The 16,599-nt window shown below is 34.8% G+C and overlaps 2 protein-coding genes across 2 annotated transcripts in view; one reads left to right on the top strand and one right to left on the bottom strand.

Moving 5' to 3' along the window:
• slc5a10 (solute carrier family 5 member 10) overlaps window positions 1-2,587 on the top strand; it is a 33,383-nt gene extending 30,796 nt beyond the window's left edge. The window contains exon 15 of the mRNA XM_030141982.1: window positions 20-2,587. Coding sequence (XP_029997842.1) covers window positions 20-213 — 194 coding nt within the window. The 3' untranslated portion in view covers window positions 214-2,587. The remainder of the gene's footprint in view (window positions 1-19) is intronic.
• Window positions 2,534-14,796, bottom strand: LOC115424620 (GRB2-related adapter protein-like). Its single transcript, XM_030141993.1, has 5 exons — window positions 14,618-14,796; window positions 14,430-14,527; window positions 10,939-11,058; window positions 5,408-5,684; window positions 2,534-3,211 (listed from the first exon to the last, which is right to left on the bottom strand). Exons 1-5 carry the CDS (start codon window positions 14,693-14,695, stop codon window positions 3,032-3,034), a joined length of 753 nt encoding a protein of 250 aa, XP_029997853.1. The 5' UTR covers window positions 14,696-14,796; the 3' UTR covers window positions 2,534-3,031.
• Window positions 14,797-16,599: the final 1,803 nt, after the last annotated feature.

Below are 16,599 nucleotides of genomic sequence, written 5' to 3'. Positions count from 1 at the left end.
TCTGTGTGTGTTGTTGCAGGCTCTGATCCAGGGAGGCGGATCACATGTGGTCAGGGGGCCGGCTTGTGTATGTCAGCAGCGAGACACTCAGAGGAGACTCCAGCTCCCAGGATTCCCAGTGTTAGGGAGAGTGTGTTCTGGTCTAGGTTCTGCTGTGTTAATGCACTCCTGCTGGTCAGCATTAACATTTTTCTCTACGCGTACTTTGCCTGAGTGGAGGGATCAGATTCGACATCCTGCCTCACCCGTCCTGCTGAACTCCAGCCAGTCACCATGAACTAGAAACTCTGCCAGCTGACTTATCTACATGTATGAGGGTGAGGAAACAAACTGGGACTGTCTTTGCTCAGATTTCACCTCAGATTACCTTCACGAGAGACATGAATTTCTAAGATCCTTCACATGGACAATAAAGATGGAGTTAATTTCTTGCCAAAACCCAGCAATAATTAGATTTTTATGGTCATAAAACAAATAGAAAACACAATAAACAAACTATCACTTTTTCTTTTGCAACTACAAACATATCTTTAACAAATGCACACAAACTACATGTTTCATATATTAAAAAATCTAATCTTTCTGAGACAAAAAAAAACCCATCATGACTATTCACAGAATCATTGCGCTACATTTAGGGTCATTCATTGTGCCTCCACAACACCAGGTGGCGCCACTGGTCTATGATATAGTCAATTCGTGCCAAAATCTGCTCTGTCAAACAGTACGCCACCTTTTAATTGTATTTTCAGACATTATATAAGGATACAATTATGTTGGTTCCATTACATTTTGGGCTGTTTTAGTTTATTATGGCTTGATTCCTGTAGGGAGGCATTAGTCAACAGAGTGTATTTTGTAGCTGCTGATGTCATGGGTGATAGAAATGAGTCTTGGTATTAAGGCTGCTATGAGAGTTTGGATCTCATTTTGGATGTTTACTTGATCTACTCTCAGTCAGGGACAAACTAGACTGAATTTTATTTCCAAACCAGTCAACCCTACAACTGTCAGTGTAAAACTGATCTACCTCTGATTCATTTAGGATCCATCATCACTCTGAAAAATATCCCAAACATTTCTCTGAGGTATAAAACTTCTATTCTTGATTCAGTTAGACATTGGAAACCTAAACTCCTCTAGGAGTTTATCCACCCTAAAGATGATCGCTATTCTTATGAGATCTCTGCGCACATATTGAAGAAATGGAAACAACTCTGGACACAACAGGAAAGACTCTTGAAAACTGTCTCGCTGAAGAAGTGCTGTGGCCACATCATCCAATAATTTGTTAAATATGTGGAAAAACTGGTTGTACTGTACATTATAGCTCAGTTATAACATGCTAATAGTGAGGTAATGGTTTGATAAAACATAAAATTAAAGTAGTAATACCATGTCATTTCCAAATGAATAATAATAATACTCCAATATCTTTGATAATAATCAAGGACATTTTCGGAGATAAAAATGATCATTATCATATATAACGCTTAAAAATAATCTTCCCTTATTCTCCAAACCTCCTTTTTGTTTGACGTGTTGATGTGGACCTGGATACACTTGTGGTAGTTTCTCCTTAATAAGAATGAATCAGACTGCAAAGTGCAAAATCTCTGTTTTTATTTAATCTCAGTGTAGATTCACATTAAACCAAACATCAAGAGGCCAGAACCAAATAGGACGTTGAATGACAGGAGATATTATATGGTTATTATTTCAGTAGATTCATATTATAATGACTTTATTACCTATATATTACCAAATCATTACCATAACATTGTCGAGTTCTAATGTAAAGTTCTACCAAAAAGCTTCACACATTTGGTGTTTGATTCTGTCTTTGTCTCACCTTGGCCTCAGTTCAGCTGGTTTTGGCTACAGACATTACATAAACATAGGTATTATTAGCATAATTTCATCCACATAATGTCTGAAAATGAACTCAATAGTGTGTGTATAATACAGACACTTTTGTCATATTGCCACCTGCTGTTGCCGATGACATATTAGTGAAAATATTTGCTAAAGTATTGCTTAAAGCTTCCCTAATAGACACCTTCCACAACATAATAATTGGCATGAATTAAAAATAAGTTTCTGTCAATAACCCAGCACAAATATCCAGTTACTTTTACAGACAATGCAATCTGTAGCTAAAATTACATAACATTACATTCTCTAATATTTCCCATTTACACTGTAGATTTATGTGTTGTGTTTGTGATTTAACCTACTCTTCATGCTCAAAATTATTTAAAGCTTTGTTTTAGGTGTTGCTTGTATTTTTCAATTGTACAAACTGAGGAAACTTTTACTTGTAGCTAATCAGACTCTTTTTCCTTGTGTTCAGCTGTGTCACTTGTATTTTTTTATGACTGAAAATCAGGGATTTTATGCATTTCTTCTGGCATTTGGATGTTAAATCCCATGACCTCAGCTTTTAAAGAGGTTAAGTTGTCGTGTAACAGGCATATTTTCATTTCATGAGAGAAATTCATTCAGTGGGACACAATATATCAGCATCTTGTCTATGAAATGTTTTTTTCTTTATTATGATTTCTCAAATAAATGTAAAGATACATCATCAAACCTGCATGTGTTCATGTTGAAAATAAACAAACATTTCTAGATAATATCAGTCTTTATTTGGTATTGGTACACTTGACTTACATTTAAGTAGAGGTAGGAGGATACACAAGTGGAAAAAAAACAAACATATTTGATATATTATCAGTGCAAGCTGGTGCAACGGAACACAACAAAGCTCAGCTCAAAAGAGGAGTTTTACATTGTTTAGTCAGTTGTATAGTTTAGTCAATGGCAAAAATAAATAAATAGTAAATAAATAATCCAAAGATATTTGTATTTAATAGCCAAATTTTCACTTTAAGAAGATGGAAGAAATGAGGGTTTGGCGCTTTTTCTTGATAGGTGACTTGAAGTCATAATGTTTTAGTCAACTGATGTTTGTTGAGTCACCGCAGCCTGATGCAGCTGTGGTCACGAAGGTCTTTAGGTTGATATGGTGTCAGTGGTACAGCGGCTGGACGTACTCTGCTGGAAAGATTCCCACCCGTCCACGGCAGCGTCCTCTCCAGGTCAGCGGCGTGGAGCAGTCCAGCAGGTCGATGATGTCCCCACGCAGGAAGTGGAGGTAAGCTCGCTGAGGGGGAGTGTAGTCGCAGAGGGCATGGGCCAGACGGGGTTTCTTCACAAAAACACCAGAACACAGTCACAGATACAGAAGTAAAGGCTGGCTGTGAAGAATACATATATGCTGAAACTTTCCTTCCAAAACCTACAAATACCATCCAAATCACTAACACACTTTGATTAACAAATACAAAACACTACCCCCTCTTTTTGCAAATACAAAATATACTCATTTCCAATATTTCAGGAAAAGTACAACCAAGCTAAGATGTGCTTCACAGACTAAAAGCACCAGTGTTGAGTTCACTTAACAGAACTCAAATCTCAGCATCTATAGGATAAACCCAGAGGCAGAGGATGGGGTGTTATTCAGTAGGGCAAAGCTTAAATATTACTTTAAAATATCAGGTCTGATTTTGACAGAGCTCTGCATAATCTAGATCACAGGATGTACTCTGTCAGAATAATCTTTCCACTAGACAGCCTCCACCCTTCCTGACTGAGACCATTTTCACTCTGTTTTGCTATGTGAAAAAAAAGGACCAATGTGCCTGTATCTCACCAGCATGTTCTATCAAGAATCAATAAGAAATTGAATTTGTGAGGTTGTCAGGTTCATCTCTTTTAAGACTTTTTCACCTAAATCTCAAAATACGAGGTAAAATTTTCCGAGTAATGTGCATTTTTGTATTATTGACATGTATGCAGTCCATTAAGCTGTTTCACTCAAAACTACATGTTACTTTATTTTTTATCTTTTCAACAGACTGACCTTTATGGTCTATAAAATCATCTTTTAAATCAACAAACATCATATGTGTAAATAATGGCATAGTTCGATTAGACTCAAAGAATTATTTGTCTCTCACTATTGACCAATGTAAATATTTTTTCTAGAGGGGTAGAACTTCAGCTCTCTGCAGACCTGGACATAGAAGACCACATCAGCATGTGTATTTTAACTCCGTAGCACCACCTGCTGTTGTGGAGGTGAAACACTCAAAACATTGGGGAGAAAATCATCAGCATAAACTTAGCAGGAAGGTTGTCTTAAGAGTCCAATAATAAGTATATGTATATAGGCTAAAATTTACTTAGGGGGTCAAATGAGTGGCCATTTTTGTCAAAAAAAAAAGTTGTAAGAAATGCATTGAACTGTGTTGAAATAATGCTAATACATTTGTGCACAGACTACTGACATTATTTGACAGTGGAAGCTCTATTTTCAGAAATATTGGATTTTGAATAGCACGTGTATGTGAAAACTTTTGCTGGTGGACGGACGTGACATTACCCATGATGATCTGGTCAGTACCACTACTTTATTAATAATAAACTTATATACTTACAATTGCTAATTATCCTCTTATTTATAAATGTTAGTATTGTGGATCTAAAACAATACCAGCTGACACAAAAACACAAAATGTGGCAGTGGACGGATGTGACATGGTTGTTGTGGATCCCATCATACTGATGCTCGGCAGCCATGTCACTGTTTCCACAAATGATCCCTGTGCAAAAACTAGTATCATAATTATTTATTGTATAGTTTATCATCATACTAAAGAGTAAATAACAATATAGAATTGTTATTTCTTCATAAAAATGCTTATTATTAGAAAACTGTTGATTTAAAAAGTGACGTGTGACATTCTTCATGTATGTATTCCCGTAACATAAGCAGGATGGATCAGCACCATACTCCATATTGCAACCTGTAAAAATAAAACATGTGATATGTAGTATATAATCTTGTAAGAAAAACGGGAATCTAAAAGAATAGAATATTTGTTTTTCAGGTAAATTCAGTTAAAATATAACTTGGCCATTTGTGACATGAAAATATAGTATTAATTATGATGAAATTGGACATTTTTGACCTGAAAACATCGTTCATATGACCATCAACATGTTGAACAGAACTGAAATCCTGTACATTTGCATAACTTGCATTTACCAACACAGAGTTCCTTTGGGGATTCACTTATATTGATTTCTTATGCACAAAGACATAAATAAGACCTCTATGCAAATTTTAGCCGATATATATTTTACCTGTAACATGTTGTGATCATTTCAGAGGGAGGGTTTATTAAAAATATAGTATATATTCAAGTGATTAGTATGGTTTGTATTTGTATTCCAAACCATTTTGTTAGTGAATCACATCACAGTTATAAACCATGTTTTGTTTTTTAGCTTTTAGCATGAACGAAGCTCCATATGAAAATAAATTGACTGATCAAACCTCCAAAACTGGTTCAAGCAGATGTGGGGAGGCCTTCCTGTCCTTGGATGAGGACTGGAGCTCCTGGGAGCTGCTTTTATAAGGGTTGGGATACGGGTTCCGACCAGGGGAGGATGTGTCTGAAGGACTGTCTCTGAGGAAGACCACCTTCTCCACCGCGATGCTGTGGGTCCTGTAGAAATCCACCAGGCGGTTCAGGGAGCAGAAGGACTCATCCCAGATGCAGTACTGACCGCCCCCCTCAAGAACTCGGAAATGCTCCACTCTGTCACCGTAACTGCAAACAAACAAACAAACAAACAAACAAACAAACAAACAAACAAACAAACAAGGCACACTGAAAAGATTCATAAAAAGAGGTGTGTATGCTCCTCCATGACCTCACACCTTCTGCTGTTAGTTCTCTTCATCTGCATTCGTCTAACAGGCTGTTTAGGAATTCTAATTAGCTGCATGCATACCTCTGCCACGGTGAGAAAAGAGACCGCAAACCTCTGCATGAGAACCTGGATCTCCAAGTGTCAACACTTATACATGCACATGTCAATAACACATCAGTCAGCTCAGAGGAAGTCAGGTTGCTTTTAAACATGTCATCTAAAACCAAGTGAATCGGGAAATATAGGGCACTAGAACAAAACACAGCAGTGAAAAAATAGTTGTTGACCGAAATAAATGAAATAAAAACATGAGAGATTTTAAAAGCTTGATTTTTTTTAAAATTCTGAATTTGAGAAGAAATAAACAATAAAAATGACAAGTTCAGTTCAGCCAAATATTCAGCAAAAACTGTGCAATTTCAAAGCTGAACTGAAATCAGAAAACATGAAAGACTAGAAGAAAAAATGACAGGAACTCTGAGTTGAGCTGTGAAAATAAAAAAGATCCATAGTTGGTTTTGACGTGTGAAAAGCTGTCACATGAACACTAAGACATAATCAGATGATGAGTGATAAGGAGTCCCACTAGAAAACTGTCCTCAGTTCAGAGCACATTCACAAAACTACCTCTGAACCCTGAGACAAACCCTCATTTTCAGTAGTTCTCTGAGTTAAAGGTTCAGTGTGTCAAATTTAGTGACATCTAGTGGTGAACTTGCAGACGATAACCAACTTAAAACCTCCCATCAAACCCATAAGTCCCTTGGTACAGCAACAGAAAAGATGAAATAAAGTCTTTTCTGCGCTGTATTGGATCAAGCAAAAAAAAAAAAAAAAGTTAACATTTGAAAAAGACATATCTGAAAATGAAAAACAACTTATAAAAGGATATATAAAAATATCCATATCTAAATAAATAAATAAATCGATGTTCTCTGCCCTGTTCCATGAATATTCCCAAGTGAGAGCAACATCAGAGAACAAACATGGGAAGTGTGACAAATACCAAGAGCTGAAAGAGGAGATGGAGAAATATAATGACATCTACAAAAAAATATGTGCACTGCAATCTTCAACAAATTTGGATCCATACGATTTTGTCATAATCCTGGTGTCGTGTGCATCACAATAAACGTCTGTGTGAAACACAACAGTGGAACCAATGTTTAGCGGCAGTGAAATGAAGGAAATGAAGCTCTGATTAAGCAAAATTGTAATCACATAATTTTTTTGATCAATTCGAGTTGATTAATTCGATTAATCGTTTCAGCTCTACAGCCAATACTTACTTAAAAGTATCATTTGGACACATGAATGTTGTCCGTCCTTTCTATATTAACCCATAAAGACCCAGTGCTACTTTTGTAGCAGTTCCCAAATTATTTTTTCTCTCTACCTTTCTTAATTGATTTATCACCATTTGTTATAATATTACCCTCTGTATTTTGCATTTTTCTGTGAAAATCAGGTATTTTCTTCTGTTTAATTCACTGATTATGTAGATGTTCATTAAAGCTCAGAGTAAAGTTGAGGGTTATTGTATCAAAAGAGAGAAAACTGAAGAAGAAGAGACTTTTTCAGCAAACATATCAATAACACAAAAACAAATGTTGTCAACTAATGTCGTTTTTTTCTATTTGTTTCGAGCAGAAGAAAAACCAGTATTTTTATGTGTACAAGGATCTAATATCAGAGCAAATGCATACATAAATAAATAAAGGTGATCAAAACAATATAGCAATTACCATGTACACTAGTAATAACAAAATAAATTCAATATGTATTGCTCAAAAAGGAGTGGGAAGAAGAAAACTTATTAAATCCCACCCCCACCTCTCATTTAAACAACATAACTCATTACTTTTGCTTCCTTAATGATAAAGTTACATCTGTTTAAAGTCCTAACAATGTAAATAACAGACACTAAACAGATAAGGAAAACTGATGCATATTATAGTAACTATCTAACTGATAGTCTGCATAACTTATAATACAATATATTTCAACAATAATTACATACTAACAATGGTAATGGTAACGGGTTTTACCGGTGAATCAATGTTGTAGAAGATGTATGTATTTTGCATGTATTTTCCTAAATTTAATTCACTTATCATGTTCACTGAGATGTTCATAAAAGCTCAAATTAAAGTTCAGGGTTATTACATCAAAAACAGAGAAAACTGCTGAAAAATTGATTATTTTTGTCAGTAAAATATATCATTAACTGAACATAAACCAAGCATTTCCATCCACTGTCATTGATCAAAATCCTTGTGTTTTACTGGTGAATCAATGTTGTAGAAGATGATGGTGTTTCCACATTCACTCAACGTCCAAATGGGTCATATCTGATGGCCATGAAAAGATGACAAACTGCATTTTACACCAATTACATACATGTATTGATAGGACAGGGATTAAATATTTTAGATCAGTAGATTCTTTTGGTCAGTTGGATGTTGGATGTTTGGGTCTTTATGGGTTGAGGGATTCCACAAACCTAACACTAAAGTAAGACTGGACTTTCTGGAAAAATTCAAGCCATTAACTGACTTACAATATGTAAAGTCCAAATGTGAGGCTGCAGATGTGAGTGGAAATTATAACAGAATGAAAAACAGGAAACTAGATGAGTTATGATATGATGTATTTATGTGAAAATGTTGTTATGTAATATGCTATCATGTTTTAATAAGCTATGTTAGTCGTAGCAGACACTAGTTTGGTAGAACATGTCTGTGCTGCAGCTTCCAAACAGTAGGAGCTACATACAACTGAGCTTGAGCACTACTACCCCCTAGTGGTCGTTTAGAGTATGACTCTGAGTGGATAAGTACATAAATAAACCACTTGACTCTGCTCATGTCGACTGTGATCCCTCGCAGGCAGACAGATGTTGCACCTTTAACCTGGAGAACAATACGTGCCTGTATGTTTGTGTTGTCACTTGCATAATGTACCAGTGTTTAATTAAAGACTTTGTGCGTTGCATAATGTCCTGATTATTGAACACATTTAATTTATCCTCAATGATTAAATGTGTCCCACGTCACTCTGGTGACCCAAATTCCTCCTCCTCCTCTTCTTCCTCATGCACACGCTCTTACTGTGTGTGAGGTCGAAGTATTTTTAGTGCAATGGGTTCATGTAGAATAGAAATAGTCGAGCCCCTCCCTGTCTTACACTGACACACACTCAGAGACACGTGGAGGACGGAACCCATGGAAAACAAACATCTCACTGCTGTATCGTAACATGAGGCAGCGATGAAGGATGAACTCAGACGTAGTACTTGAGTAAAAGTAGCAGCAGCACTAAAAAAACGCTAGAACTGAAAAGGTTACAGACGTATTAGAGTCATAAGCAGAGGTAGAGATCGGCCTTTCAACCCTTTAACCCCTGACATGTCAGTGGTGAGCGCTCTGAATGTATGGTTTATTTTAACCCATAAAACCCCAGTGCTACGTTTGTGGCAGTTTCCATATGAATTTTTCTCTATTTCTACCGTTCTTAACTGATTTATCACCAATTTTTTTTTCAAATAATATTATCTTCTGTATTTTGCATTTTTTGTTATAAATCATGTATTTTCCCATATTTATTTCACAGACCATGTAGATGTTCATGAAAACTCAGAGTAAATTCAAAGTTAATTATATCAAAACTGAGAAAAATTAAGAAAAAGTTACTTTTTCAGTGAAGACATTGCTAACTGAATGTAAAACCAAGTGTCTCCATCCGCTGTCATGGATCCAACTCCATGGATTTTACTGGTGAATCAGTGTTGTAGAAGGTGATGGTGTTTCCATGGTAACTATGGAGCCTCTGAACGTCCAAATGGGTCATATCTGATGACCATAAAAAGATGAAAAACTGCATTTTACACCAATTATTCACATGTATTGATAGGATTAGTGGATCAACAGGCATTAAACAGTTTAGATCAGTAGATGGTTTGAGTCACCAGTGGCAGTTTGGGTCTGTATGGGTTAAATATTCATGAAGATTCAACTGTTTGCTCAATAGGAAAAAATTCAAAACAAAGTAATAGAATAGACCTTGTTCTTTCCATAGACATCTGAGCATGCCCAGTGCACCCCCCGCCACCAGTGGAATGGAAGGGGGGGCACAGAGCAGTGAGGGAGACCAACTTACTATAAAAATAGACGGTTTGGGCTTTTTTTTTTTTTTTTAATCACCGTTTTCCTTGTTGTTTTTTTGTTTTTACTGTTGTTTGCAGGGTGGTTTGTTCATGTAACTGCTTTTTGGAGTTCAACCAGGTGCCAAAAAACAGCTGGGCTGATTACATAATTTCACAAAGATATATATTTTTATTTTTATGTTGTTACATCTTTAACGTCATGTTTATCTTGTTGCATAATTTTGGTCTGGATTTGTCTTTTTCACTGCTTTTATCTTGTTATGTCTTGTACATCATGTTAATTTTGTTACATCTATTTTATCTTATTACATGTTTTACATCATTTGCATTGTCTTTCTTCATTTTTTATCTTGTTACATGTTTCTTTTTTATGTTTTTTTATTTTTTTCATAATTTCTATCTTTTTACCTAATTTTGTCATGATACATGTTTTTCATAATTTTTATCCTGGCACATCTTTCACATCATTCTTATCTTATTGAACAATTTCCCTTGATTTTTTTTTTTTTTTTTTTTTTTTTTTTTTTAATTGTTTTTAACTTATGTCCATCTCACTACATCATTCCTTTTCCAGTTGATGCTGCTCCTCTGTATTTTACATAGTTTTGTTGAGACCAACATTCATAAACTCTTCCAAAAAACACTTCTTCTATTCTAGGTAGGAAAATGAATTTACTCATATCATATTTTTCCTTTAAATTTTTGACATCTCTGCGACCCATTGTGAGCCCCTACCCTAAGTTTTGGACACAACGTTAACGTGTTCATCTTTAATGTTGCAGATGTGATCATGCAGCTCATTTTAATCCATCTATAATAATGTCATCATGCATTAGTTGATTTTTACTAAACATTAATATGACACTATATCTGATTTGTCTTATTATTTGTGAATCTACTGATTCTTGAATCATCATCAGATTTGATCATCTTTTCCTAAACTTTGCTGTTGTCTGTGTTTTCGCATTTGTGGTGCGTTCACTGACCTTACAGACAGGGAAAACTCTCCAGGAGCTGATTCGCTCTCTCTGACCAGGAAAACTCCCGTGTCCTGCCAACGGAGATACTGTTCAGCTTCGAGTCTGGACACGCGTCCTGAAAACCAGCTACAAATAAACCAAAACAAACAGAAACAACATCAACACAGACATGACCTCGTCCTCCTCAGTGGTTTAACCTTCAGATGCAGAAAAGCCCTGGTGAGTTTACAAGCAAACTCTAATGGTTTGTGCTGCTTCTTGTCATGGGGTCACAATAAATACTGACTCTAACTTTTAGAACCCATTTAGTTCCATTTTTTTCCCACATAGGACCTGGTCTGAACTTACACATGCCCTTTGAGAGAAGTGGTTTTCTAACAAAGTCAAATTAAGCTCCAAACTATTATTGTGAGTGCATTTTCTGTGCATGATCCATGTCAGCTCACACTGAAACCTTAAATGAGACCAGACCCAGTTTAGTGGCAGATATACCCATGGGAGCACAAACTAAATGTGGAAAATTTAAACAAGAAATTGGATATTGGGTCAGTGGAATCCCAATCACAAGTAGAAGACACTAGAACGTCTAGAAGCTCCTAAACGTTGGAACGATCTGCCTCTTCATATTAGACAGGCCTCCTCACTGTCTGTTTTTAAATCCCTTCTTAAAACTCATCTTTTCTCCTTGGCTTTTGAAACCACATGAGATGTTTGAATGTATTATTTTTATTCAATTGTTCTATTTGGTATTGCTATATTGTTCTCATTTGTTGTTGTTTTTAATTGTACAGCTTTTTATGTTTTAATCTGTTCTTGTATTTTATTCTTTTATTTAGGCTTTATCTATTCTTCTGTATTTTTATTTATTTATTTATTTATTTATTTTTTAATTTAAAAAAAAAATTTAAATTTGATTTTTACAGTTGTTCAGTGTCTTTTAATCTAATCTTGAATTTTACTCTGTTATTTGGATTTTTATTTATTTTTTCTGTACAGCACTTTGGTCCACTATGGTTGTTTTGAAGTGCTTTACAAATAAAGTTGGATTGGATTGAATTAGATTTACGGTGGCCCAGAGGTGCAACAGCCCAAAAAATGATCCACTAGCCTAAAAAATTATCCACTATAAGAAAAAAGGAGAACAGCCCAAAAAATTATCCACTATAAGAAAAAAAGGAGAACGGCCTAAAAAATTATCCACTATAAGAAAAAAAGGAGAAGAGCCCAAAAAATTATCCACTATAAGAAAAGAAAAACAAACGACCCAAAAAAATCATCCACTATAAGAAAAAAAAAAAAAAAAATCCTCCACCTTTTCAATTCAGGGGGTGCTGTTTACCCAAAAGGTCTCTTGCTTTAAAATTAAGGCCACCACAAAAAATAAAAGCATATGCTGAAATTTTTTATGGCCTTCAGCCGTCAATTGAAAAAGTTGATGATTTTTTTTTTTTTTTTTTTTTCTTATACTGGATAATTTTTTTGGGCTGTTCTCTTTTTTTCTCATAGTGGATAATTGTTTGGGCTAATGGATCATTTTTTGGGCTGTTCTCTTTTTTTTCTTACAGTGGATAATTTTTTGGGCTGTTCTCTTTTTTTCCCTTATAATGGATAATTATTTGGGCTGTTCTCTTTTTTTTTTTCTTCTATGGATAATTTTTTTGGGCTGTTGCACCTCTGGGCTACCATAGATTTCTGATACATTGACTCCAAAAGTTTAGGAGGGGACACCAAATGAAGACCCCAGTGCTAAAAGCACTGAAACCACAAAAAAAGGTCTACTAAAAAATATTTATAGGCTGGACTTAGCTAAACAAACACAACATGTTTAAATGCTCAACTTGAATTGTCCAAAAATGTGACTTCAGTACTTTTAGCGCCAGGATCTTCAAATGATCTGAATCAGAGCAGATAACGCCTTTTACTCAGCATCAGTGTAAAAAAAAAAAAAATTCTTTGGGACCTTGAAAATGTTACTGAATGTGTAACGGTTTACTTTTAATATCTGGTGCATTCTTTACTCCAGTAGAAATGAAGAAACTGTAAAAAGAGTAGACGGACTGATGCAGCTTCATCATTGCACACGCTCTAAAATATAGTCAAAGTGTAAATGTAAAAGAAAAAAATGGGTCTTTGAATGACATTTCCACAGGCTGTTTCTGTTACATTCCTCAGTTTTCATCTTAGTTTATTAAATGTGATATGATGGATGATGGAAAGACACACAGTGATGCAAATAAAAATAATCATTAATTCCCCTCAAATAAATTAAAACCAAGCTGAACAGCCTGTTTAGGAAATGTAGAAACGTAGAAGCCATTCGTGGTTGATTATTTGCCATCGTCTGGACGCAGGAACATAAAGATAAATATAAAATTTAAATTGCAATTTCTCTGATTTGAGCTAAATTGCCTGAACTATTAAACCTCAAATTGAGTCTATAATGGTCAAAGAGTCACAAATAAACATGTTTTAACTTAAAGGAGACACAAAAAAGTGGAGGATGGAAAACATAGCAGTGACAATTACACCGGTCTACAAGTAAAACATCTCCAGAATGAAAGTTTGAGTCATTAATAAAGAAATATTCAGTCCAAATGCTGGTTGGCTGTAGTTTCCAAGATACAGTCTTGGATCAAAATGTGAAATTGTGAGAATTAATCATAAAAATGGTTATAGTCCAAAGGAATGTTTGTGTCAAAGCTAAAAGATCTACTTCAAAACACTGTCTGTACATTACAATACATTCACTTTATAGGGTCTTTATGCTGGAACATTTATAAATCTAATGTATAAACGGACAAACCAATACATATGTAATACACTTTATCATATTCATTGAAAACATTAGCTAAACATCACTTTTGTCATTTCTTATCCAATTCATCTTCTTAAAGTATATAAGATTCAACACATTTAATCTGAGGCAGATAATTTCAAAAATACCCCCCCCCAAAAAAAAAAAAATAAATAAAATAAAATGAAATAAAATAAAATAAAATAAAATAAAATAAAATAAAATAAAATAAAATAAAATAAATAAATAAATAAATAAATAAAGTCAACCAGTGAATTTAGCAATAAGAAGAACAGGTTAGATGTTTGGAATCAGTTTTGTGGAACTTTAACACATATATGATTGTATTGGTTTTCTGACTGGATACAATAAACAGTAAGGGCAACTTTACTCATATAGTGCATTTCATACATAAAGGTAATTCAGTGTACTTTACATAAATAAATGTAACATCCAGCAGGAAATAAAAGCAAAATGCTAGAGGAGAAAAGAATAAAATATTTTTTTTTATATCATATATATTGAAAACATCACATAACCAGCACTTTTGTCATTTTTCCTCAATTCATCTTATTTAAGTCTGGAAGATTTAGCACATTTAATCTGAGTCAGGTAATGTTTTTTTAAGTAGACCAGTATAATTTATATCAGTACTTCTGCAGGTTTTCTTGCTCAGTTTAAATACAATAAATATTTTTTTTACGGATGAGGAAGAAGGGAAATGTAGTTCTCTGGCACGAAGCCGCGTTTCCCCTGGATCTCTGCTGTGAACCAGTACGAATCATCCTCCATATCTGTCACCTACAACATACATGCACAGTTACTCTCACTGAAAATATGTACGTCTGCATTTTCAGATCACCTCAGTAGATGTCGCGCATAAACACTTACCTTGACAATGTCTCCTTTCTGAAAACTGATCTCATCAGCTGCTGATGCTGTGAAAGAGAAAAGTGCCACAGCCTCCATCCTGAAGAGTCCAAGTACTTTCACTTCATGAATGAAGGGATGCAGCTGTGTGAGTAGAGCAGCGTGGGGTGATGATGCAGTTACAGGATGAGATAATCACTGTGTGTGTGTGTGTGTATGTGTCAATCATTGACATTCTGCTCATTTGTTAATGAGCAGAGTTTTCTGGCCGCGTGTGTCCCTCTGCTCGAACATGTGACTCAGTTGGTGAGTGTGTGAACACGTGGACGTCGACATCTGAACACTTAACACACCCAGGCTCAAATAAAACACCACCAGGGAAATCAGTTAAATGAGACGCAACAGAAATAACCGGGAAGAGAGTAAGTTGACCTGCTGTATTATTGATCCCATTTTACTGTTTTTCATGTTTTAATATTTCTCGAATTTGTAAAACTACAAGTTAAATTGCTTGGAGTTTACAATTTCTAAACTATGCATCAAATGTTCAATCCAGCAGCACAAAAAAATGTATTCATAGAAGAAGAGACGCCTCCACTTGAAGTACAACAAACCACAACCTGGGCCTTTCCTTTCTCTGATACGTGTATTTTAAAAGATGAATGATTGTATAAAATAGTTTACTGCAAAAGTGGCTCATGTGGATATTTAGATCCTCCTCAAATCTGAAAATACTGAAAATGTTGGATTCTATCACAAATGTCTGCTTTTTCATGTGCCTCATGGAAAAATGATCTGAAATTGATCATATTTTACAAAAGAGGATTAGTACGGAAGAGGATTAGGGCCACTGAAAAAAAAAAAAGGTCAAATTTTTTTTATTATTGAGAAAAAAGTCAGAATTCTGACTTTAATCTCAGAATTCTGACTTTTTTCTCAGAATAATAAAAAAAAAAATTAAAAATTGCACCTGTTTTTTTCCAGTGGCCCTAATCCTCTTCTGTAATGCTGAGGTTGAATGATCCACAAATGCAAATTCAACACTTTCACACACAGAACTTCAGTTACAAAAGAAATTTAATGACAGACCCACATGCAAAACGTGACATATTTTTACAAATTGGTATTCTTTCATTTGCAACTTTCCAACCATTTGAATAAATCACAAAACCTTTGTGCAAATACCAATGTGCATTTGCAAATAACGGTGTGTGCATGTACAGATGAGATGTATCTCTCTATATGTCTGAGATGGAGGACAGTTTTACAGTTGATCCATTTAAGTAAAATGTGTTGTGTAATATTATATAATCTAAGTGTAGTGTAACATAATTCAGCACTGTGTGTTTTCATTATTTAAAGCAAATGTGGTCGCAGCAGTGAATGAAACAATTAATAATTAATTCTGTATGAGAAGAAAATGTGCTGTGTTCAGCTGTAGGTGGCTGTAAACAGTTATTACTTTGTAAAGACCAGATGTAGCAGAGTAAAACATTTTTATCTAAGTACTCAAGTAAATGTATAGCTGTAAAATCCAGTTCTGACACATAAAGAAATCTTAAAAACAACTTTACTGAAACAGACCAAAACCTGACAGGGGAAAAATAACAGGTTGAATAGATCTATGAGGCACAGTGTGGCTGAACTAAACATATCATTCTGTTCAAAGCCTTTAGACCAGCAGTGTCCAACACATTTCAGTTCAGGAAAGATGAAAAAAGTAACTTTTTCAAGAAAAAAGTTAAATTACATTAAGAAAATATTTACATGTACAACTATCCTTTAAAAAATGTGAATAATGTGAATAACAAACAACCTGAAATTTCGTGAGACAAATAAGTGCAATTTTAACAATATTATGCCTCAGTTTATCATTTACACATATGTATTACAACTTACAGATCACAGTGGATCTACAAAGGCACAAAATATTCAGTAACAAGCGGAATATTGTTAAAATTTCACTAAATTTTCTTAAGACATTTCAGGTTGTTCATATTTGT

This window comes from Sphaeramia orbicularis, chromosome 1 (assembly GCF_902148855.1).
Source record: "Sphaeramia orbicularis chromosome 1, fSphaOr1.1, whole genome shotgun sequence".
Taxonomy (NCBI): domain Eukaryota; kingdom Metazoa; phylum Chordata; class Actinopteri; order Kurtiformes; family Apogonidae; genus Sphaeramia; species Sphaeramia orbicularis.
This window is presented reverse-complemented; position numbering and strand designations above follow the sequence as displayed.

Bases quoted from the DNA above. Each gene is read 5' to 3' on its own strand.
- LOC115424620 (XM_030141993.1), bottom strand. From the start codon at position 14,695: ATGGAGGCTGTGGCACTTTTCTCTTTCACAGCATCAGCAGCTGATGAG. The intron at 14,528-14,617 runs GTAAGTGTTTAT...TGTATGTTGTAG, and splicing joins AGAAAGGAGACATTGTCAAG to GTGACAGATATGGAGGATGA. The intron at 3,212-5,407 runs GTTTGATCAGTC...GTTTTTGTGAAG, and splicing joins TGCTTGAACCAGTTTTGGAG to AAACCCCGTCTGGCCCATGC.